The 25000-nt window shown below is 47.9% G+C and overlaps 1 protein-coding gene across 4 annotated transcripts in view; it reads right to left on the bottom strand.

The window, feature by feature from the left end:
• Window positions 1-25000, bottom strand: part of TNRC6A (trinucleotide repeat containing adaptor 6A) — a 32840-nt gene that overhangs the window by 3974 nt on the left and 3866 nt on the right. Inside the window, exons 3-20 of one of the 4 annotated variants that reach the window (XM_031061105.1) lie at window positions 19796-20128; window positions 16062-16109; window positions 11023-13611; window positions 10047-10211; window positions 9726-9901; window positions 9486-9566; window positions 9004-9055; window positions 7805-7947; window positions 7310-7456; window positions 7002-7139; window positions 6654-6782; window positions 6501-6578; window positions 6045-6255; window positions 3097-3228; window positions 1525-1683; window positions 1064-1204; window positions 340-447; window positions 1-125 (exon numbers count right to left, since the gene is read on the bottom strand). The exon at window positions 1-125 is cut by the window's left edge and continues 97 nt beyond it. In XM_031061105.1, coding sequence (XP_030916965.1) covers window positions 1-125; window positions 340-447; window positions 1064-1204; window positions 1525-1683; window positions 3097-3228; window positions 6045-6255; window positions 6501-6578; window positions 6654-6782; window positions 7002-7139; window positions 7310-7456; window positions 7805-7947; window positions 9004-9055; window positions 9486-9566; window positions 9726-9901; window positions 10047-10211; window positions 11023-13611; window positions 16062-16109; window positions 19796-20128 — 4955 coding nt within the window. The remainder of the gene's footprint in view (window positions 126-339; window positions 448-1063; window positions 1205-1524; window positions 1684-3096; window positions 3229-6044; window positions 6256-6500; window positions 6579-6653; window positions 6783-7001; window positions 7140-7309; window positions 7457-7804; window positions 7948-9003; window positions 9056-9485; window positions 9567-9725; window positions 9902-10046; window positions 10212-11022; window positions 13612-16061; window positions 16110-19795; window positions 20129-25000) is intronic. The other 3 variants (XM_031061108.1, XM_031061106.1, XM_031061109.1) reach the window with 3 other exon arrangements.

The following is a 25000-nucleotide window of genomic DNA, read 5'->3' as shown; positions in this document are numbered from 1 at the left end:
AGGTGGCCGGGATGGAGCAGTGATGCTTTTAGGTGGCAAAGGGACCTTCCACAGCTCATGAGCCAGAGAGGTGTTAGTGACTGATCCAGGAGACCACGTTGATTTGGAATCACTGTTTCTGGCTACTAAAAGACACAAAAGACAGCCACAATCACTGTTGCTGCAGCCATCACCTTGCTGCAAAGAGAAGCTGCTAAATTAGGGTAAAATCAAAACTGCTGCTTTGAAATCAGTGAAGTTACCAGGCTGATGAGACCTCAGCACTACTTTTATTAACATCTAGGCTCCCCTTAGAGCATGTGAAGGGGAAGGAACCAGAGCAGTACAAGCAGACCTCACCTGAAGTGCTTTGTGCTGTACTGCTGAGGGAAACATTGTAGTTGGAGGCACGAATGGATGACCAGGCACTAGTTGAAGGCAGCGTGGTGTTCAAAGATGAGGATGACCCTGCAACAAAGAGAAGAGTCAGACACAGCACAGCGGGTCACAAATGCAGCAGATGAACTGCCTGTGCACACTCAGGGGAGGGACGTGCACCCTCGGTCCCCCTGCATCCCTGCACGGCCGGGCTGCCAGGGCTCTGCTGCTCCCAAAGCCCTGGGCGTGCACAGCTGACAGCAGCAGCACAGCCCACACCCCTGGGACAGCCCTGCGCTGCATCAGCACCAGGGCTGGGCCAAGGATGGGCTGCAGCCCCGGCAGGAACAGCACGGGGACAAACCACGAGAGGAGCAGCAGCAAACACACCCCAAACCATAGCACAAAGGACAAGCATGAGGGCAGCAAGGAGCAAACACAAGGGATAAACCAGGAGGGGAGCAAGGAGCAAACACACCTCAAACCACAGCACAAGGGAGAGCCACGAGGGCAGCAAGGAGCAAACACAGGGGAACAACCAGGAGGGGAGCAAGGAGCAAACACACCTCAAACCACAGCACAAGGGAGAGCCACGAGGGCAGCAAGGAGCAAACACAAGGGATAAACCAGGAGGGGAGCAAGCAGCAAACATCTGCACGACAGCAGAGGGAAAGTTTCACACAGCTCCCCAGCAGGCTGAGCATACCACTGTTCCTGTCCCTGAGGTGGTCAACTTCCCGCACAGTATTAATTGAGAGATTGTTTATGACACTGCCAGGAGTGACGTAAGGGTCAGTTTCGGGGTCGATGTTTGGATAACCTTTCCATGGCTCACCAGGGCGAAACTCTAGGAATACAGATGCAGGAAAGAAGCTTATTTTCACTGTATTTTTAAAAAGGAAACAGCTGTCTAAACAATACATCTCCTAATGACTGAAAATCCAAAACCCTTTAAGCATTTAATTTACTTGATTCAGCCATCACTTTATTAATTTAATTTCTGGTTTCTCTGGCAGACACACTTCTCTCTGCACAGTAAGGCTGCCATTCTCCATTTCCATCTGCTAAAGCACCCCTGGTGCTCTCCTGCACTGGCTGCTGCCCCAGGAGCAGGGCCCAGGAGCCCAGGAGAAGGTGCCCGGGCAGGGAGGGAGGGCAGGGCTGTACCTGGGGGCCAATTAACACTGCTAGAGCCATTAGGCGATTTGGCACGGGGCCAGCCGTCCCCAATGGAGCCGGGAGGACTGGCTGGGGAGTTACTGCTGTTCAGGAAGTCGTAAGGAACAAACGGAGAATCTTCCAGCCTAAAACCACTTGAAATAGCACCTGATGAGAAAAAAAAAGAAGAAAAAAAAGCAGTGAAATATTTTTCACGGCTGGTTTTTATATCCCTATATAAATACATATAAAATCATGCCCCTGTAAATCATTCATGAAATATACAGCAGCACACTGTCCTCCTGTCTGTGATGCCAAGTTATATTGGAGATCATACAGGAGTATATGAATCAAAATGAAATACGTCTGAGTAATTCAGGAGAAAACTATAAGAATAATCTCCCATGAAATCCCTTCACTAAAACAGTACATATATTCAAAGAAACATGTTCAACTCAAGCAAAGTATTAATTCCAGAGGTCAGAGCATCCCATGGGACCCCACTTGACTAACAGGGTTCAGCGGTGGGAGAGCTCGTGAAAGAAACAGCCACAACCTGTGAAGGATCTTTAGCTACTGCAAAGCTCTGTAGATTCTATTCCTGTTCTTGGGAGGCAAAAAAATGAATTTAAGAACGCCTGGAGACAGAGAAAGGAATGGTTTAAAAGTTACCAGACAGCAAAGCCAGTTCTGAGGGAACCAGGGATTGCATGAGATACAGAAATTCCTGGCTCTGGTCAGAAAACATCACCTGCAGGTAAAGCAACCACCACTGCCCGTGGCAAGAGTGGGAGGGGTCAGCAGGGCAGCTGCAGGGAATGGCCACCACCAGAGGCAGCTCAGAGCAGCAAAGCAGCTGATGCACCTAAAAATACCCCGACAATCTGAGACTGAACAGTAACAGGAGACTGGGGACATTTATAACTATCTTTAGGCACAGATGCTTGGGCTATAGACTCGAATTTTAACTGGATGATTTCAAGCAACTGAAACAGCTGAAATGTCATATGAATCTTGATTACTGGAATGAAACATGAAGCAACCAAGTTCACCTCCTCTAAAACTAAGGACAGCAATGGTACCAAGTCTAGCCCTTCTAAGCTGTCCCCAATTTTAGAATGCAAACACAGACATTCATAACCAAAACCTGCCAGTAAAAATGTCAGCCATGCCCAGAATGCGGTAAATCCCCCAAAATCACCTCAGGACAGAAGGGTGGTGGGAGAGAAAACTTGAAAACCAAGCTTTTGGCTCAAAAATATATGAAGCATTCCACTGGAGATTAAGGTAAAGCTAGTAGCAATAGTCACAGTTACAGAAAAGTCTGGTTCAAAATGAGTTCTGTAGAATGTTTCTACTAATCTCATCACAAGATCATTCTGTGAGCACAGTCAGCAAAGCTGTGGCTGCTGTGGGAGACAAGCAGCAAGCTGGCACAGACAGCACCACAGGAACTGTTGTATATAACACAGGAGTGATAACACAGCCCAACAAACACTGCAAAGCTGTGACAGCGACCCCAGCACCCCAGAGGCTGACCTGGGGTCATTCCAAGTGCTGCCCAAGGAGTGCTGCACATACCATGTTTGCTGGAGTTCTGATCTAAGGATGTGTTCATAGAAATGCTGTCGACTGTAGTCCATTTCCTCAGCCGAGACTGTGGCTCTTTAATACTGCTCATATCCAGGTTTACATTCAAGTTTGAGTTCATTCCTGAAAGCACACACAGCTCATGAGATACAGAGCCAACCTCTCCCCTGCTCCTCGCCACTGCTGCCCCAGAAAGCGCTGAAGAGCACGTTACCATGGTTATGTCATGCTGCAAGTCTCCGCTTCTGAGGAACATTCTAGCACTGAAACCAGGGAACTCTCTGCACACAGAAGCTAAGCTGAGCAATGCAAAGCACTCCCAAGTTCTCAGCTCATGTCCTCATGCAAAAATGTCAGTGGAAGAAGACATTAGGAAGTTAAGAGAAACTAAAATGTAAATACCTAGAATAGGGGGCAAACAGAACTGCTCTTGACCTGCTGTAGCTGTGGTCTGTACTTCTGATGATTCTCTGCCAGAAAATCAAGACAATGCCAACCCAAATCGACTCAAATACCTGGAAGAACCAGGCTCTTCTGGGCTTGGACAACGTGCCCACATGTTTGACCTTGCCATGCCTGCTCCCTTTCCAATTCTGTACGAATCCTGAACTCACAGCTCTACCTGGTACCTTTCCAGACCTTCAGATCTGTTTACTTCTTTTCTGAAAACAAACCACTACAAGAGTTTAACTTGAGAACACACAGGGAACTTCTCAAATGTCTCCTAGAAACACCTTCCTTCAGCACTGGGGACAAAGGCTTCCTCTTGCTCCTAAGTGCACATTCACAGCCATAAAGCAACTGGTTTACTTTTTGAGGGGCTTTTGTTTGTTTCTCTTAAAGGCATGAGCAAGAGTTGGTGCCAGAAAAGCCTCCTCTTGAAATGCCTCATGAAAAGTGCTTGGAATGGGATGGAGTTTTAAGAAATATAACAACTGTCAATAGGTCAAACAGAAAAAAAGGGAATGTCCAGCTGATCCTGTTTCTGACACCTCCCTCTGGCATTTTGCTGCTGTTAGAGCAGTAACTCTGCACCACAGCAACCTTCCCTCTACCTCTGGAGAAGCTGCAGAGACCAGACCTCTGAGAGAAGGGGTAGAAAGGCCCCAGGCTGGCAGAGGGGCACATCTGTGACCAGGCCAGTGCCAGCCCCCAGCAGGCACAGCTCTGTCACAGCTCTGTGTGGGACATGTGTGGGCTGAGTGATGGATACCAGCCCCTGGACATAATCCATCATTTAAACACTTCCCAGAAGTAGTTCTTCATGTCCTACTGTGGAAGACTTTATATTAGTTAGACAGTTATACTGTTAGTTATAGTATACTCAGTACTGGTTATTAGTTATATCAGCTATACTCACTATAAAGGTGGTTTTTATTAACAGAAATACTTAATTCTATAAGGAATTGGGATGTGACTGCAGAACTGGTCAGGGAGAGAAAAGGATGCTCTGGGTGAGTATCCAGTGAATCCTGACAAATCCCTTCCCTGAAATGGAAACAGAACCTCCTTGCTGGGTCTCCTGACACTGGTATGGGAACACAGAGAAAACAACAAACCCAAGGATTTTCCAGGAGACAGCCGGGCAAGGTGAGCTCCCTCTCACACAGCTACACCACCACGCTGCACTGGGAGGTGACACCAACTTTCCTCTGCACTCAGTTCTTCACTGGAGGGAAGAAATTCCAGCAAATGCTTCTCCTGCCCTTAAGCCGTTATGTGAGGACTGAGGGTGGCTCTGTGTGCTGAGCAGGGGGACCCCAAACACTTCCAGACTCCTGAGGGATCTCAAAGCAACCTCACACACACTGCAGGCTCCTGAGCCGTGGCCATGATTCATGTGAGAGAGCAGCTGTGGGGCACTGTACAGCAATTCCAGCTCAAGGAATGAACACAAAGGAGCCTGACCTGGGCAGGATGCAATCCCTCAGCAGAGTTTGGTGAGAAAGTGAAATATGCCTTTCCTTAGAGCTAACACAGTGTGTCAATAGCTAAAAAACTTCCTTTGCATGCCTTGCCCTTTGAATGAAAGCAGAACTGGGCACTGATGCCAAGCATCACCAGCAGCTCTGAAGCAGCAGCCTGGACTGGAGGCTGGCCCCAAGCCACCCCAGCGTGGCACTGTCCTGGCCACTGCTGCTCTGCCTGCAAGCACAGGGACCCAGCTGCATGTCCAGAAACAAACTTCCCTGCAGAGGCCAATGAGAATGCAATCAGCCCAACAGAAAGGACCCCATTAGAATAAAAGAGAAGAAAAGCAAAAATGAAGGGGAGGAAAGAAATGGGGGTAAGGAACAGAGGTAAATGGTAAACAGCTGTAGTAAGATAGCATTAAAAAGGGACCTAAAGTAAGAAGAAAATATACAAGCCTGGAATTTCTGAAGTAGAAATTGGACAGAAGCCTGAAAATGTAGGGAGAAAGAAATAGGAGATGTTTGTATTTATAAATGTTCAGACATTCTGCCTAATGAGACAACAATTATTTAAAAATGCAAAGCCAAAAGCTTTCTTTCCTGGACAAAACCACTAACAGGCAAAGTGACTGTTCTACCTTTGCAATTCTAGAGCCATTGAAAGCATTTCTGAATTCCCAAGAAAAGTGTCTACATCAATGGATTCTTTGCATGGATTCTACTTCTTAAAGTCCTTTAGCTCCAGGAATGAGGACTTTGTATCACCCTGGGGATCCAGGGGACAAAAGGAGCACTAAAAGGAGCCTGTCATTCCTCAGGACTGTAAAGTATTCTGCACTGGGACACTCACTGGGAATGAGTGTAATGGGGAAAAGTTACTTGGTGAGCAAGGGTAACCCCACATAGAACTACTACTGCCACTAATATGGGAAGTACTGGCAGGGTTACAGTCATTTTCCAGGAGGAGGCAAGGGGAAAAGTGGGGCTGTGTGTCACACAAACACTGGCTGACTGCAGGGCACCCACCTATAGGGAAGCTGCTGAATGCATTGATTGGTGAGGGCCCTTTCTGCAGCTCAGGAGTAGTGTGGGGCATGACATTCTCGAGGAAGGATTTCATGGAGGGCTGATGGAGTGACTGCTGTTGAGAGGGTGGAGTTTGCTGCTTCATTAACAGGTTTGGATCAAGCTGACGGGACTGTTGCATCATCTGTTGCTGCATACTAAGAGATCGACCCTTTAAAAAAAACAGAGCAGTTACAACACCAATGAGCAAAAGCTTTTCCATGTTCTGACAAAGAGAAATGCACCTTTGTGCCCTGTGCATCCTGCAGCCAAACCCCAGCACCCAGTCCCTCCTCTGAAGCTCCAACTCCGTCCACCCCTGCACACTTCAGTGCGAGTCACAGCAAGAAACGCAGCTCAGGATGAAGGGCAGCTCCCAGGAGAGTCTGAGAGGTGACAGTGAGGAGGTTTCCTTACCTGCTGCTCCTGCTGCTGCCGACCCCCTGAAGGCACACTCCTCTGGGGCTGTGCCTTCTGCTGCTGAGCCAGCAGCCGCTGCGAGACACGCCAGGGTTAGACAGGACAGACAGCAGCCCCAGCCACCCGCACCCACAGCCAGCACCAGCTCACCTGTAACTGGGAGATCTGAGAAAGCTGGTTTAACTGGGACAGTTGATTCAACATGGCTACCTGTTGTGGGCCAAAAAGTGGGCTCAGGCCACCGCTGTTTGGTGCATACTTCAGTAATGATACTGGAACCTGCAACACACACCAGGGCCAAAGGCAACTGTAACGGCTCTACTCGGGCCAGAATATGAGAATACTACTACCTCTGGTCAACACATGCCTGGCTTCATCAAGCCAAATATGCTCCCAAATATTTACAGAATAAATATCAGCAGCACCAACAAACAAGGAACAATTTTCTGAAGCAGCATTTGGATAGTTCATACACAGAGTGTTTTCTGTATCACTTACCTGAGGGGATAGTAATGGAGGAGGCACTTGAGCACGTGGATTAGGCTGAGATGAATTAAGAGGTTGTGCTGGAGGCTGCTGCATGCTCCTGGGCTGTGCTGCTATATTCCCAACACCAAACACACTGGGATTGCCATTCTGGGGAAAGGATGGGCAGTCAGTGACAGAAAACCTCTTCTGCTGCTTCTCCCACCCCACACATTTCAATCCCAAGTTAAACAGGTATCAATTACACAGCAGCTACAACGTTATATCAACAGGCATTAAATGCAGTAAGTAACACACCAAGGATATGCACACAGCCTTACCTGTCTAACAGAATTCAAGCTTTGCATACCCAGCCCTGCTAGGGAGCCCAGGGCTTGGTTAGGTAGTGCATTATTTGAAGGGGGAAGCTTCATGTTTTGATTGGACATAAACTGCATGTTTTGGGACTCGTCTGCTACAATGCCATCCTGATGGGACAGACAAACCGAGGCGCAACAACCAGCCAGCAAGCAAGCAGAAGGGAGAAACCATTGCAGGAGCAGAAGGGAAGAGTCACAGGACAGTCCAGCACCAGCAGGAAATAGGCAGAAAACAAAAGAGATCAGGTTAGTCATCGGCACCGCCAAGGGCTACAGAGAGTGCTCAGTACTGTGCATCAGTGAGTTAACAAGTTAACAAGAACAGATCTGTGTCCTGCACTAACCAGCCAGCCCTCAGCCCCCCTGCAGCACCTGCCTGAGGCTCAGGAGCACACAGCTCACTGCTCAGGACACACTGAGGGAGCTCAGCAGTGTCCCCAGACAGACCCCACTGACCTTATCGAAGTAAGGACCGCGATCCATGGAAGACTCTTTGGGAATTTGGGGACGAGAACCGGGGCCTTTTCCAACCACACGATTGTAATCTCCCACGCCCAGGCCGTGCTTGTCCATCTCCATCCTCTTGTCCTGCAGTAACCCTGGGCACAGAGGGATGGCCGCACACCCTGGGCTCAGCCCCAGCCACACCAACACCAGCTTTGTGCTGGGGAGCTGAGCTGAGCCTGTCCTGGGGCAGGACAGCCCTGGACACACAGCACCCCAACTTTGTACAGCCCTGGACACACACACCCCAGCTCTGTACAGCCCTGGACACACAGCAGCCCAGCTTTGAGAAGAGACCCCTGCACCAATGCCTGCATACAACTGAGGTGTGGAATCACCACCAACACACTTTGCAAGGCCTCACACAGATATTGCTGTCAGCTTGCTCTTAAAACCAAGCATGTGTAAGTGTTTAAACTTGCAATAATTTAAATATCAGGTCTGCCATTAATACTGAAATCTAAAATCCAAAAGACTATGAGCCCCAAAGTGAAAATACCCAATAAGGAGAGAGTAACTACACTAAAAACTACAATGCTGCAATTAGTTTCAGTTAAACATTCTATCATCACAGTATACTGTAATTAATGTATTAAGAATTATCCTTCATTTGCCAAAGAAATCCTAACATTAAATGGAATCAAATAAACTGTAACTGCTCCCAAGTAATTTTACACTCAGGTTTAAGCATTTCTAAGACAACTGTTCGGTATTAATTCAGTTCTTAGAACTGAACACATGTTTCCAAGAATGAACCCAATGAGCCAGTGTGGGATTTGGTATGTTTCTGTTTATACTCAGTGGAGGTGCCCGGAGGGCAATCAAGATATTTATATTACAAGGAACAAACCCACCACACCCTGAAAACATCCTCTCATGTCAGTTTAACATACATAAATATGGATAAGCTTAGTTTGATACGTGGCCAATATTCCTATAGCAACCAGGTGATTCTGTGTGTAGCATTACTCACACACAAATACTCTTCTCTACAAGGACATTCCTTTTCTTTAGGGAAATATATACTTAACTACGCATAGCTATATATACACTACATACCACTTCAAAAATGTAATTTACAGGAGGATATCAGGTAGAAGAGAGTATGGAAGAAAAAGCAAAAAAGCCCAGCTCAGTTTTACTGTTCTTACCTCCAGACATGTCCATCTTATTGCTCTGTACGGTTTCTTCTGGTGATTCTCTCTGAAGTAATAAAATAAATCACAGTGATTTAATTTTTAAGATAAAACAAAGAGATTCATGCACACTATTACAATTCAAAACTGCAAGAAAGAAAAATCAAGACAATCAGATGCTATTTTAAAGCATTTCCTCCCTTCAGTTGCTATCCAGTGAATAACAGGTTCCCTCACCGGAACTCCTAGTAAATGCAGTAAAGCATCAGGCTATTGGATGAACACTTGGGTAGTGGTTACAAAACCACTCTTCCTCAATAAAGAGGTCTTTTTGCAATGAGAATGCACAGAAAAGGGACGGCTGACAGGGGAGACAAACAGAAGTAAAAAGAAAACCACGATGAAAATGAACACTTGGCAATTGAGCATTTCAAGGTCTGCACATTGTAACAAATCCTGTGGAAAGGCAGCAAAGCCAGACAGAGACAAATACTTACTGAAAAACTGAGATTTGTGAATTGCTTAATGAATGGATTGATCCATGTTTCATCTTGCTTATTTCCACCTTTCATTATTCCCTTAAAAACAGAAAGGAGTTCCTGTGATACTCAGATCTGACTTTAATTACATCACAGAGTGTTAAGAATGAAAATTAAAGTGTAACGCGTAAGTGCAGCAATCCCTTCAGACTCAGCTTTCAGAAATGACTGCAAGCCTTGCCCCGAGCTGCTCCTCACCTTTGTGGGCATTTTCTTCATGTAGGGTGGCCAGTTTAACGAGGGGTTAGCGTCCTGTGAGGAACTGCTGTTCCACATTCCGATCTCCACATCCTCCTCTTCCTCCCAGCTGGTCTGACGACTGCCGCTCAATGGCATATCATCTCCACACCAACTATCTTGCATAGATTTAGGCCCTGGTGGTGAAAGAACCCAGCAGTGAACACTGCAGTAGCAGCCCCACCAAACAGGTCGATGCCGACTGCAAGGTAAAAACCCCTGGAAAACATGAAGCTTCCAGAGAGGGATTTCAGCCTTCTGAAGCACACTGAGAGTACTCACCAGGCTTGTTTGGAGGCTGCTGCCCCAGAGAAGTGTTTCCCCAGCCAGAGGTGCCTCCTGCATCACTGACAGGCTCTCCCCAGCTCGTACCAGTGTCCATGGGCTTGCCCCACGCCGCTGTCCCGTTATCCACAGTGGTGGCTGGAGCAGGAGGCTCTCCCCAACCTTTGCAAAGCAGGGGCAGTTATTGGCATCGTTCTGAACAGGGTTTTAGAGCTACCTAAAGACACTCAAGTGTTTTCCTTTTTCTATATGCTTAACATAAGTAAAAAGCACGTGAGCACATATTTTCATTTTGTGGAAGGGTCACTGTTACAACTGCAAGCTGTTCCATTAATAAAAGTAATCACAAAAATACAAATTTTGTATTTACAGAATTACATTTTGATAATACAAATTTCTAAGATACTAAGCTAAGAGCTGCTCATTACATGTAACTGACCCCATCTGGCACTTAAAAAGAGACAGAGCACAAAATACTTCCTATATCTCATTAAGTTCCTCTCCAAAATCATTATTTACTGCTCATGAAGCTACAAGACCAGAAAGTTTGACACCAAATCCTTATAAACCCATCACCCCTCATTCTGTCCTGCAGAAGCTCAACATGCTTCTTTTTTTTGAAGTCTCATTGGCAAAATTCAATTTTATCTGGTTTAGAATCATTTAGGAAAGTATTTCAATCCTCAGACACTATTTTAAGTATTTTCTCTGTGTTCCCACTCCCCAGAACTCAAGCAGAGCTGTTTAGCCCTTATTACTGCAGTTATTTAAAACTAGAGCAGATCTCCCAATCTGTACAAACACATCAATGCTCTGTGACAATGCTGTTCATTTCTTTAACAAACAGAAACTGTACTTCATTGCCACTTTGCCCTTTCCAATTTGAAACTGAAATATTGTTCTAAGAAGCAAGACTAAAAAAAGAGCTTTATAGTCAGTAGAAAACACAAATTTGGGTAAAAGCCAGGCTTACCAGAACCCGAATTGCTCTCCTTGCTAGACATGGCACTTGAAGACAGTAGCTGCGGATGTACCTGTGCTTGCTGGTCTGAACTGCTGCTACTGTTAGGGACATTTTTATTCCACATATTCACATTTTTGTAGTTGTATTTGCTCGGATCACCCCAAGCAGAAGTTCCATCATCAATCTCCATCTTGCGGCGAATGGATTCGGGGGACGGCTCCTCCCAGCCCGTGGGCTCCTCCTCCTTTGCTGGGGCTGGCATCGGCCCCCCCAGCCAGCCGGACCCCGGGGGCTTGCTCGTGGCAGACGGGGCTCCCCAAGAGCCAACATCTTGCTTGTTCCACTCAGGAGAGTTGATTGGCTTTGACGAGTCCCCCCAGACTTGAGGCTGACTGGGTTTCGGAGGGTCTCCCCAGCCCTGGCTCTGATTAGACTTTGCAGGCTCATCCCATCCTGAAGAGTTGTTCGGGGTTGCATTGTTGCCTCCCCAAGTAACAGAATTTGATTTACCTGGCTCATTCCAACCAGACACCGACCTGTCGCTGTTGCTGCCTCCAGAACTGGATTTCTTTGCCTCACCCCAGTGGTTACTTCTGGAGTTTTCACCCCAGCTATCACCAGCAGACACTGCCCAACCCTGGCTGGCCTTCTGTCCATCTCCCCATCCCTGCTTCATCTTCGGTGTGTCATTCCAGGATGACTTTTCTTCTTTGCCACTTCCCCACGATTGATTGCTCTTGACCATTACTGTAGCAGCAGAATCTTCTTCCCACCCCCCTTGGCTGTTTGACCCTTTGGAGTCTCCCCACCTTGTAGCAGACTTTGGATCTCCCCACCCCGATACAGATGAGGTATCGTTATTATTAGGGCTAGGTCTATCCACACACCCCCCTGAGCTGGAAGTCTGTGTCACAGAGCCCCCCCAGGCCTCTGTCCCATTGTCAGTTTTTCTTTCACCCCTCGGTGACGTTTCGGTATCCCAGGCAGTGTTCTGTTTGATTGGAGTCTGTCCCCACCCGGAGTTGGAAAGGACACGCGGATCTAGGTCAGTTCTGTTCACTATGCTTTGGAGTAACGTGTGCTGGTCAACTTTCCTCCTCTCTCGGTTCTGGCCCTCGGTAGCCGCTCTGTCCTCGTGGCACCCGGCGCTCTCCGAGCTGCCCTCGCTGTCCCCCGTACCTGTTTTGGCCCACGTGCTGCTCTGCTCAGCCATCTGGGAGGCAGCAGAACTCTGGCTGCTGAGCTCCTCCTCCTCAGCAGACTTCCATCCATTTGTAAACTTCCTGCTGTTTCCATTGACGCCCTCGCTGGAATGCTGATTGCCGGGCAGTTTGCTCCATTCCCCGTTGGGAATGTTGGTGCCAGTGCTCTGTGCGGGGCTGCCCCATCCTCTTCTGCTCCCGCCAGCGCTCGCACCGCTCCCGTTTCCCCAGGGCATGTTCTGGGAGCCGACTGCCCCTGCCTCCCACACCCCTCCGCCTTTATTCCCGTTGATTTGAAAGTTAGTGCTGCCGGGCCCGCTGCCGCCCGGCTGCATTAGAGTTGCATTCACAGTGTCACCATTAGCTTGGCTGTTTGGGCCTGGACATTTGTCTCCAGAGTAACTAGAACCATAGGCACCCCAGGTAGTACCGTAAGAGCCGCCAGTTTTGGCCTCACCGTTGCTCAGGTGAGAGATGGAAGTGCCGTTTGCCACTGGAGAGGCCTGAATCTGAGAATGATTCATTGTGCTCACGCGCCAGGCCCCGGGCCCTGCAGTGCTGGGCAGCTCGTTCATCTGCACCGAACCAGCAGAGTTTGGTAAACTAGAGGTCATAAAGTTAGTAGTGTTATTTGGTCCATTCATTTCAGTGTTAAGGTTTTGAGGTTGCCCACTGAATGAAACATTCCTTGTACCATTTACTTCAGAATCACAACTTTCCTGAAGGCTTCCCCAGGAACCGTGGGCTGAGCCACCCACTTTCGAGTTAATACTCTGGCTGTTGGCCATCTGACCTATGGTACTGCACTGAATGCTTGTGCCAGGACTCCCACTCCCCACGGACCCTTTCAGGGCATGTCCACTGTTCTCCAACACAGACCAGGCACCATGGTTGCCATTTGAATTCAAAGTGCTTGGATTTAACCCTCCATTTGATGAAGAGCTTATGGTGCCCCAAGCATTCATTCTATTGTTGCTACTTTCAGATTTGCTGTCAGGAGCATCCACAGAAACTTGACATGTGCTTATTATGGACCCGTGGGATAACCCCCAGGGCCCATTAATACTTCCATTGCCCACATTATTGCTGTTGCTACCAACCACAAACTTATTCTGAGCCCCGTGGCCGAGGCCGTTGCGAATGCCGTCGCCCTCTCCTGCCGTGCTCCCTGAAGCCATGATCACGAGGTTCCGCTCCGACCCAGAGCTGGAGGCAGAGTCAGTGTCCATACATTCTGAAGTCAGCTCTGGGTCACTGCCAGTGATTGATGGCCATGCTTCTTTGTCAGAGCCGTCTACGATAACTTTATCCCAGTTTGTGCTGGAGTCGCTATTTGAAGAGACTGGTCCCCAGTGAGAATTTTCATAATGGGATCCTAGACCACTGTGGTTCAGATCTAGAATGAAGAAGGAAAGCCCAAGGGCATTATTATGAGTTTAGCATTATTACTTCATTAAGCAGAAGAGGGGGGGGAGGGAAAGTATAAAGATATTAAGCCAGGAATTATTTTGCTTATTATTTTGCTTCTGTTAAAACTACAGTCATGGAAAGTGACAGAGAAAGCTCTAAGTACAGCTGCCCAAAGGCTGCCAGGCACAACCCAGAGCATCTCCCAGCATGCAGAGCTGCTCTCACAAAAACCTCAGAAAACTTTAGACTCCTAAAGGTCTTTTTCTTCCAGAGAAACATTTTTAAAAAGGATACTCTGTATCACCACATACAAACTATTTTCTAAAACACATATAGGTATTAAAAACCACAATACTAAATAAACCTGAAAACACATCGGAAGGCAGAAATTGCAAGAGGACATGGCCCTGGCCCAGCAGTACCAAGTGCTGTGCGACAGCAGCCAGCGAACACACACCTTCCCACCCCTGTTACAGACGTTGTATAGGAGCCTTCAGTACAAGTTATTCAAGGTATTTTCTTTTATACAACAACAGCTTGGCACAAAAAGCACAAGACCCATCTGAAGTTCTGCTTTCAGAATGCACTGATGCACAAGCCCATTTTTAATTAATTTTTAAGCAATATCAATATTACTCATCCTACAGTGCAACAGAACTGAGTGCAAGATCCTGGCTCCCAGAGGTGGAGCAGCTCAGAGCAGGGATCACCCACTGCCGCTCAGCCCCTGGCACTCGGCCGAGCTTCCCCTGGTACATCACACTGACCAACAAGGATGGTGGCCCAGCAGTCTGCACCAGGAGGAGGGGCAAAGCCCTTGGCAGGCAGGCAGAGTGCTGTGATGGTGAGTGGCAGCTGCACAGTCCTGGAGAGCCACCACCAGCCTTGGGAGAGCCGGGATTTGGCTAAGCATGACCCAGAGCGTGCCCATTTGTGTGGCACCACAAGAACACTGCCATGGCTCAACAACTGCCCAACAAACTTGAAGCTTTCAGCTCTCACGCCGGTATTTTAAAAAAGGACATTTAACCTGCACCAAGGGACTGACCAAAGAGCTGTGTGCACTCTTGGGAGTGAGAGAACCAACGGCACAGAACAAGATCCTGATCACACAAACACCATCCCAGGAACAGCGTCCCTTTTAAAAGCAACACAAAGGCACACAGATGGCAAACGGCCTGAATTCAGCACTGAGAGATACAGGTTAGGACTACAAGTCAGAGGGAAATGGTAAAACAAACTCTAATTTGCACAGCAGCAGAACACATGAAGAAAGCTTGTGTTTATTCCAATTCTGTTACCCGAATTTAGCTGCAGTTTGTGCAGAGCTGATCCGCAAGCAGCACGCAGCGATTAACTTCCACTCAGCTGAATTTCTCCCATTACACACAAAGCTACTTAGACCAACAGTCCTTCTCCTGCACATAAACGTGTCAGTGATGTCTAGTATGAGCCACTGCTCTGGAACATTCCTACCTGAACCTCCCCAGCTCGTGCACTTCAGAGACCAAGCATACAAACACTGAGCAAGCAGGTACCAGCTCTGACTTTCTGTATCTGGCAGAGACCACAGAACACCCTCAAAACTGGAAAATGACATGTGACAACACCCTGCCTTTGGTGCACAGCACAGGGAGCCAGAACAGCCCACTCTTGCTTTTCTTCCCAAAACTATTTAAAGTTGCAACTGAACTTTTGCTGCTTAAATCCTTGACAAAAAAAAAAACATTTACACAAACCCGAGTTTCTTAAAATTCTGTAATCTGCTAAGATTGCTTTCAGTAATTTTTAATTTAAAGCTTTCCAGCTATGAGTTATCCTGCAGGAAACATTTGCAAAAAACTGTATGTATTTTAAAAAGCAGTTTGTCATCACATGGGCTAAAATAAACAGGATTGAGAAGTGTAAATTAAGAAATACCTGATTCTTGCACCCTCTGCCTCCTTTTCCTGCTCCAGCACACCTGGCACCCCAGGCTGTCAATACCATACCTTGCAATCACTGCACCTTTGGGCCTTATCAACAAATGCATTTTAGTAAATACAGTCCTGAGCTTTTAGCAAACAATCAAGACACGATTTCCTCCACAGTGTGACATGTCTCTGACAGGAAGCACAAGCTTGCACAGATTATTCAATACCATAAGAGGCAGGTCAGCATGGAAGCATAAATGTAAAAAAAAACCTAGTATCTTAATGCTAAGATGACAAAAACTCTTAGTATGAATTCTGACTTAATTAGAAAATTAAAAATGCTAAACCAAATTAGTATGCAATGGCAGAGAGAAAGTATACTGCAATCATTCACACACCCATGCCAATGAAAAGCATAAGCCAAAGAACAAAAATAAAAATTAAAAAATCAGACAAAACTGTGTGAAACATGTAACCACCACAAACACGTAGTGCAACAGCAGGTGAGATGGAAGTAGCTAACCTGACTGGTTAGGGGAGTGGCTCACCAAGTCCCGAATGGGAGGCATGCCTACAAAAAAAAAGCAAGAAAATCACAGAAGTGTTACTTCAGCAAATGAGAGAACAGTCCCCAAAGCACTCAGTGCTGTAAACCCAGTCCTCAGACCCCTTTTTCAGGACAGGTTTCTCTCAGAGCCACTCAGTCTCACTGTCTGCTCTGAATCACGTTCCCCACACAGGGAGCAGGGACATGGCAACAAACTCAGCCTGGGAATGTGAGAATTAGCAATTCTGCTGCTTTTATGACACATTTCAATTACAACCTACTTGTTACACATTGAATGAACCAATTTAATGTGTCCTTAAAAGTTTGATTTATACAAAAAAGAGGATATAGTCAGGGAAACCACAACCAGCTCATTTTGGACTGTACTGACTAAGAAGTTGAGTAGTCAGCCCTGAAACTTCAGCAAGTTCCTCTCCCCTCTCTGAACAGCACATTTGCTCCACCTCCCAGTCAGGACTCTGCTGCCTGACTGAGCAAACAGCAGCATCTGAGCATGGCCCCGCTCTGACTGAACCTAAGCATGTGCACAGCAATCCACCACCTGCCCCCTTCATGTCCTGCTCCTCCCCTGTGCCACACAGGCACTGTGAGAATCAAACTTCATCTTTCAAACCCACACATTCCACAGCTGGAGACCATAACTGTTACACTGAAGGCAATGTTCCCCAAATGGATCCAACTTTCATCACCACTAACTGCAAATCCCAACTGCTCCCTTCTTCCCTGAGTCCCCCAACAGCCAAGAACCACCCCAGGTTATTGGAGGCACCTTTTGCTCCCAAGGGCTCTGGCTGGGACACAACGTTGTGAGATGCACCAGGACAAAGGCAGATGGGAGGAATCCAAACTGGAGCCCTGCCCGGAGCCCAGTCCTGCTCTCCTGCTCTGCTCTGGCCACAGCCAAAGCAGTTATTGCTGGAAATACTTCAGTTTAGAATGATAATCATTTCACTGTGGAACAGCCACCTGTTATCCCAAGGTGTTCCAGAGCAGAGGTGAGCAAACACCAGGGCAGCAATCAACCCTGCCCTTCATGCCAAGTTTGCACATGGGGCACGTCAGTGAAGACAACAACTAAACTGGGAATGGAAGTGTCCTGATAAAGAGCTACTTAGGGAGATTTCTAAAAATAACCATCTTGGCACTGGCCTGGATCTGTTTCAGAAGCACTACAAGCCATGAGCTTCATTTATGTGTCTCTACTAAAACAATGTGCCAAATGTCCTAAAAACAGCAGGAAAAACCCAGCCCACAGGCCTAGCCCTTCTTCAGCTTTACCTCTAGACAAAGCATGTTGATTTTCCAAACAGGAGACAACCGTTCACACAAAACACAAGTAAAGAGATGGCGTTTAGACCACTGATATAATTAAAAAATTCCTCAATACCAACAACTTAAAATCTTAGTGTGCCCAGGGCAATTAAACACTTTAAATTCAGCAGTATCTGCCTGCATTATCTGGCTTTTACAAAGCACCTACCAAACCATTCCAACACAGCCGAACTGGGGAGAGATCCTTCAGGAATTACACACAAATCCACAGCCATTCCCAATTCCAGCAATTCTAACTTCAACACTTGAAGCCCCAGTTTTTCTTTTAGCCCTAAAATACAGATCAATCCCAGCAGCCATTGGTTTGTCCATGGATATCCTGTCTATGCAAGCAACCTACAGATCTGTCAGATGTCATGAGATTTTGCACTCCAGAGGTAACAGAGAGTACCTGGAGCTGCTGGTGGAGCTGAAAGAGGAAGTAGGGAGAGTGGGTGAAACTGAGACAGGCAAATGACAGCTGCATTTCCTTTCAGACACAAAGGTGGCAGAAGACATCAGCCCTGCTGGACGGGGCCTCCCCCACCTCAGCAGTGCCACACCAGAGCTTGAAACAGAAACCCAGCACAAAAACATCATTTGCCTTTCCATTATCATCTTGTCTGTGTCTAGGAAAGATCATGACAAGACATCCAAACCGGCCATTATTCCTGGTTATTCCAGGGAAGGAGACATTCCAGGCACACACATGGCACCAAGAAAGGAGAGCTGAGTGCCCAGTCTCAGATGGCAGCTCTGAGCTCTGCTGGGACACACAGGAACAGAGCTCTGAAGGGACAGAGCTCTGGCAGGAGCTACAGCCAACACAGACTAAGTGTGACAAAGCGACACGGCCCTGTCTGCCTGCAGGACCCTGAACCTGGCTGGACACAGCACCCAAACCAGCAGGGCACAGCTCAGAGCACTCAGAGCAGCCCCAGCCCCAGGACAGCCCTGGCACCTGCTGGCACTGCCCACAGCAGCACAAACCCACAGAACACTGAGCAAACCTGGACAAATGCAGCACACAAATGGGAATCCAGCTAATTAAATGCTGGGCTGGTGTTCACACAAGTACAATGGAGAACAGCACACAAATCCTCTGGATACAACTGGGAGACTTAATAGGTTGTATTAAGCAGTAATACTTCTTAATTTAGTTTACGTGTGAATTTTTATTTAAATCACCACTCTTATTTAAAGCACCTTGCTACACACGTTGGCCAGTAGAGTACACATGCTGCAGGAAAAGTTTCACCTTAATGAAAGGTAACTTTAAACATCACTGTGGACAGGAACAACAGCATATAGGCAAAGCAAAGAAAATAAGCAACTTACCTGTTGCAAAGGTAAAGAGTGCTACCAATGTGTTACAGAAATAACACTGGAAAGCATAAAAAATAATATGGGAAACATTCCTCAAGGACTCATGGATAAACTGCTCACAGTGCTTTGTTTACTTTCATTTGAAATCCTGCTTCTTCAAGATGCAGTAATTGAACAGCTCAAAATTTAACTCAAACTTGAAATACCAAGGCTATTTTCAGGGTTTTATTTTTTTCTCTTTTTTTCGCTAAAGGGGCTGAGACTCACATCATCGCTGCTACGTACACATCAAAATGTAAATACAAGTATAAAAGTAAGAAAGTATTAAGCATTGACATGCATTAACACCAAATCCCTTTGAAAAGCTAGATCCGTCACAGAAAGTTATTTTTTTCCAGACAAATATAAACTCCATTAATGTCCTGTAAAATTAACTGAACCACATGTAGTGCAGTCATTGAACAGCACATCCTACACATGCAACAGGCAAGTCCTCCCAGCAGAGCTGCTCCATCCCTCTGCTGTCTCCTCTGGCCTGGTCCAGCAGCTCCATGCCCTCCCTGTGCTGGCCCCAGGGCTGGGGCAGCTCTGCAGGTGGGGTCTCACCTGAGTGGGGCACAATTCCCCTGCCCTGCTGCCAGGCTGTGGGACCAGCCCATCCTTGGGATGGATCCTAGACCCTTCTTTCTGGGATGTGTCTACCAAAACTGGATGCAACAGAGGTGCTTTGTACCGTGGCCATGCTGGGATAATGCTGAGCACAAATCAGGGAATGTGCAGCACAGCAGAGGCCACGCTGGAACCAACACCTGCTCCAACCCTGCCACTCACTGCTGCCAACAGCCTGAGACAGGGGCTGAGCTTCAGTGTGCAACCCGCCCTGAGAGGCAAAACCACCCTGCAGCGCTCACTGTCGAGCTCTGACACAGGAAAGCATCTCCTCATGCTACAGCTCACAGTGCAAGTTCAAACACTGTCGGCTGAAGTATTCCCCTGATCGTGAATTTAAGCCAGTCGATTTTAGCTAAAGGAAAACAAGGCCCTGCCCTCACCTGGCTGTTTTTTGCTGCTGTTGGGCACTTCTCCGTTGGTCACGGGCTGGTTATTGGTGCCAGTGCTGCCTCCGGGCTGGCCGTTGAACAGCTTGGGGGTGGATCCCAGGTTTGCAGCGATCCCTGGTAACTGCTGCCCCCGTTTCAGAAGCTGCTTCTGTTCCTGGTGTCGGAATCGCGGCGGTACTTCCCGAGGAGGGTACCGAGGCAAGGGCTGCTGCTGGCTGCTGGCTGGGGCCCGCTTGGCATTATTGGGAGTGCTGGTTCCTGGGGAAGTGCCGTTGGAGGTGACGGGCTGGGGCTGGCTTACACTGGTCTTGGTTTGTTCTGGCACTGCCCCCACCCCCAGGAAAAAGAAAGTGGGACAAAGTTATTCATGTGAACAGCGACTTAAAAAACTGAAGACTAAGTCAACATTATTAGAGGTGTTTATTTATGAGGTAATGGCAGCATTTCTTGTGATTCAAGTTGTAACTCATCCCCAAGGAAAAGCTCTGTTATCCCTCAATGACAATGACACACTTTAGTGGCACAGACCTGGAAGCAGGAATATGCCTTGCTATCACTCCTAAGCAAGTTATCTCAGGTACAGGATGCCACTAACCACCTTTCTACAGCCTTTGCCAACAAATCAGCACTATGCAGTTTATTGCAGCATTGAACCTTTATTTAGAAAATGTTCAAGTATCAAAAAATTAAGTTTCCCATGTAAGTATTACCTATAGAAAACTGCTCTGGCCTGGCCCAAAAAGAACAGGGGGCAAACAGGACCTACAGGGCATGCTGCTCAGGCCTCCCTGCTTTAGGGAGCCCAACATGCAAAGGGACAGTGAGTTATCCATGGCCTCAGGCGCTGCTGCCAGCAGGAAGGGCTGCCAGCACAGGCTCCTGCACGCAGGACAGTGCTGGCACTGGGAAAATGCCAAATGTGCAACTGCAGCTCCCAGTGACCCCAGTGCCAGCAGCATGTCCCAGCAGGGCGAGGGGAAGGTCAGACCACGGGCAGAGGGAGCACCAAGCCCGGACATCCCCAGCCCCAGAGCCCAGCCCGGGCAGGCTGGGCACAGGGAGCCAGCGCAGCAGGCAGGAGGGGCTCTGAGCTCCTGCTGTGGGACTGCTGCTGCTGCTGCCACCCCTCCAGCTGCAGGGCAGCTCTGCCCCTCCTCTCTGCACTGATATGTTAATGTGCTCTGCAAATTCCTTGGATGAGATATGCGTTAAGTGCCAATATTTATTGTGCAACTTCCCAAGATACCTCAACACTCGACCATGACCTCCCTCAGCACCAGGAATAATGCTACTGCAGGACTGAGAGTGTAGTTTTCAGGGGCTTTTAAAACCTTTTAAATATGTTTAAAGACCATTTTATCATTCACTTTCAGGAACTGAGTCATGGGAATACAACAAAAAACAAAAACAAACTTGAGCTTTTGTTTAAGGAATCAATTTGAATGTTGTCAGTGCTACTTATGATATAATCTGTTTATTTCTACTTTACGTATTCTGAAAAACATGAAATAGAAGCCTTTAGAATAAAAAAGCCACTGAAGAATCAGCATCTGAGTTGTGTTTCAATGGAATATTGCATTTTGGCTGCTTAAGGGAAGCAGAAAAGAAAAACTTTGGAGACCTTGTTTGACAAATGGGGGGGCAGAAGTCTCAGGGTGAGGACACCCAACCTCAGCTGCCCCTGCAGGGCCCCCAGCTCCTGTGGGGCACAGCAGGGACACAACTCTCCCAGCTCACAGCTGCCTGCAGAGGGACAGAATTAAGGAGAGGAAGGACCAGGACACAACTCAATTTATTGTATTGTATTCTATTATACAGGGAATAGAAGGTATCAAAAGGCTATTAGATAACTGGGAAGTTGATAAAGATCACAACCACCACTTCAGATTTCCCTAATTTCAGCTGTTCCCTATATTAAGGGAAGGCAACTGGTTCCTTGCAAAATATTTTGATGAACATAATGAGACAACAAACTGTGATTCTGACTTCTGGTTCAAAACTGAACTTCACAAGTAGGAAATAATATTAAACGAATCTATTTCATTTGGTGCTTCTAAAATTTCTTGCATGATAAATAAAGTAACAGAGTGACTAAGCCCTGAAGGGGGGGAGAGGTGCTATTTAACCAAATTGCTAGAATTTGTTGACAACTGCATGCAGAAGGACTTTGAACTTTTCTGTGTCCAGGTACTGCAACAAGCTCTGAAATTAAACCACGTTTGTTCACACTCCACAAGCTGTGTAAGCAGTGCCCAAACCCTAACTCTTGGTGCTCTCCCTGTGCCCCCTGCCCCAGCTGCTTGCAAGGATGACCCTTTAGAGCCTGGAGCACATCCAGCTGAGCTGAGCTGACAGTGGCACACAGAAAATCCCTCCTGCAGCCCCAGAGCAGTGCTGGGGCCACAGCCCCATGCAGGACACACACACACACACTCCAGCCTGTGGCACACACTGCTCCAGTCCTTCTCCTGCCACTGTCACCTGAAGCAGAAAACACAAACACCCTCGCTTGAGGAGATTTTAATACAACATCCAGCAGCCCGTAACACTGAGCCACTTCTGCTTCCCTGCCACTTGCACCCTGCACCGCTGCTGCTGGGGGTGCAGTGAAATCATTTCCATCTGACATCCCCTGGACACCCAGACAGGGCTGCCAGCAGCACGCCCAGGGCACCCCTAACACTTTGCTTTCCTAGTTAAAGCTACTTTAGGACCAAGTGTGTTAGAACCGACCCCAAGGGACCTGCAGGAACTCAAATCACTTTTGACTATCAAGGAGTGCACCAAATAAACAAGGTACTCGCTGCCCAGCCAGCCCTAAGGCACAGCACCAACAGCACTTCTCTAACAGCTCATGAATATTATATTTCACATATATTCTGAGCATTTGTTTCCTTAGCAAACATGGCAATTCCATCTACTATGACAGCAGCATATTGTATAACACACTTGCCAGGTCCCAGGGCTAGGCTACAGAATATACAGAGTCCACAATTATATGCTAATTTTCAACTGAAATTATCCAAAGTGCAACAGAATTCCCTTGCCTTTGCTTCCCTGAGAACCACAGAGTAAGTTTTAAGCTATAAAATTCTCCCTGTCCAACATTTTCTGCTCCACAACTTCTCAGAAGGCTAAATAATACATTAATATTCCAACATGGCTACTATGAATTCCAGCACCCCATAATCATTATTTTAATATCTTAATTTGCTCTAGACTAGTTGCTTGTTAATAAAAGTTTGTTCTACACACCAGCATTTTATTTTGAATTGTATTAAGGCAAAAAGATAATATTAACAGACTTACAGTTTACCACAGTTAATTGACTAGCAACAGCAAGTTTACAGAAACTAGTATTAAAAATGACAGATTTTCATAAAGAACAAACCTGCTGCAAACCCTCAGAGCAGGGGATGGTGGAGTTACAGTTTACAGAGAGATTCCAAAGAAAGACGCTTCCAACTTGTGTTGCTTTCCCACTCTGCAGATTTCATTAGAAAATGGAGGAGAAGCATGGTGTCATTTTACTGCTCCAGGAGCTGCCTGCCAACTCCTCCTGGAGCAGGGGGCCCGGGGACTCGCACTCCAACCCGCCCGGCGCGACATGTCCCGGCGCGGCAGGGCTGCCAGCCCCAGGGCGAGCGCAGCGAGCCTGCCTCTCGGGCTGACACACACCGAAGATGTAGTGCTAGAATTTTCCTGCTGGAAAAATGGCCGCAGCTGTGAGCTCGGAGCTGCTCTGGAAAATATCTCGTGTTTGCCAAGGCTTTAACCCCTGCAGATCCGCACGGAGGTGAGCGCGCCCTTCCTGCGGCCGCAGGCCCGTCCCCTGCATTCCTCTGGTCACCCCCCGGATTTAGGAGCTAGCAGGAGAGGTTTTCCAATCAGGAAAAGCAGAGTAAGGCAGGCGAAAGCCCCGACAAAACCCAGCAGGGTCTGTGCACTCGGGCCATTCCGCTTCGCGGAGAAGAACAAGCATAAGAAGTTTCCAAGGTGGGAAATATGAGTCAAAGATTTCAATTCCACACCCAGCTATTTTTAGAGCACTTTCCGTTTCAGTGGGCAATTCAGTTGACTCTGTTCTGCAATGAAAGTGGCACTTTCTGGGCTGCAGCTCCAGCCCGTGCTGCTCCCCTGAGCCCCACAGCCAGAGCCAGCCCAGCGCTGGGCACTGCCCATCCCTTCCTCCCCATCCATACACCCACTGTGTGCACAGGGCATTTCAGCCCCTCTGGGCTCCCACCGTCCCCATCCATACACCCACTGTGTGCACAGGGCATTTCAGCCCCTCTGGGCTCCCACCGTCCCCATCCATACACCCACTGTGTGCACAGGGCATTTCAGCCCCTCTGGGCTCCCACCGTCCCCATCCATACACCCACTGTGTGCACAGGGCATTTCAGCCCCTCTGGGCTCCCACCGTCCCCATCCATACACCCACTGTGTGCACAGGGCATTTCAGCCCCTCTGGGCTCCCACCGTCCCCATCCATACACCCACTGTGTGCACAGGGCATTTCAGCCCCTCTGGGCTCCCACCGTCCCCATCCATACACCCACTGTGTGCACAGGGCATTTCAGCCCCTCTGGGCTCCCACCGTCCCCATCCATACACCCACTGTGTGCACAGGGCATTTCAGCCCCTCTGGGCTCCCACCGTCCCCATCCATACACCCACTGTGTGCACAGGGCATTTCAGCCCCTCTGGGCTCCCACCCTGCAGCACACACAGTCCCCATCCATACACCCACTGTGCACAGGGCATTTCAGCCCCTCTGGGCTCCCATCCCACAGCGCACACAGAGCCCAGCTCAAAGCTGCTGCTGGAACAGCCTTTCCCTCAGTGCAGGGCTCAGCAGCACTGCCCAGGGCGCTGGGCTGCCTGCAGGGTCTGGGCTGGGAAATTTGGGATAATGGACTGACTTGTCTGTATCCAACAGCTCTGACCCCAAGCACAGCACAAGGACATATTCTGCCATGCTAGGAGGAACACCACAACTGACAATTCTACAGTATTTTCAACAAATAGGAACTCAGATTATACTTATTTTTTCCTAGAATACCTGGTACAAAAGAACTGGGAAGGCACATGCTGTGCCAGCTGCTGCACAAAGAGATAAACTTTCCACTTAGCAACTAACTAATAGACTGGCCTCTAACTGTCCCAACCTCTCTTCCCTCCTTTAATGACACC

Source organism: Geospiza fortis, unplaced genomic scaffold (genome assembly GCF_000277835.1).
Source record: "Geospiza fortis unplaced genomic scaffold, GeoFor_1.0 scaffold213, whole genome shotgun sequence".
NCBI classification, from domain to species: Eukaryota; Metazoa; Chordata; class Aves; order Passeriformes; family Thraupidae; genus Geospiza; species Geospiza fortis.
Note: the sequence above shows the minus strand (reverse complement) of the source record. Positions and strands in the feature narration are given on the sequence as shown.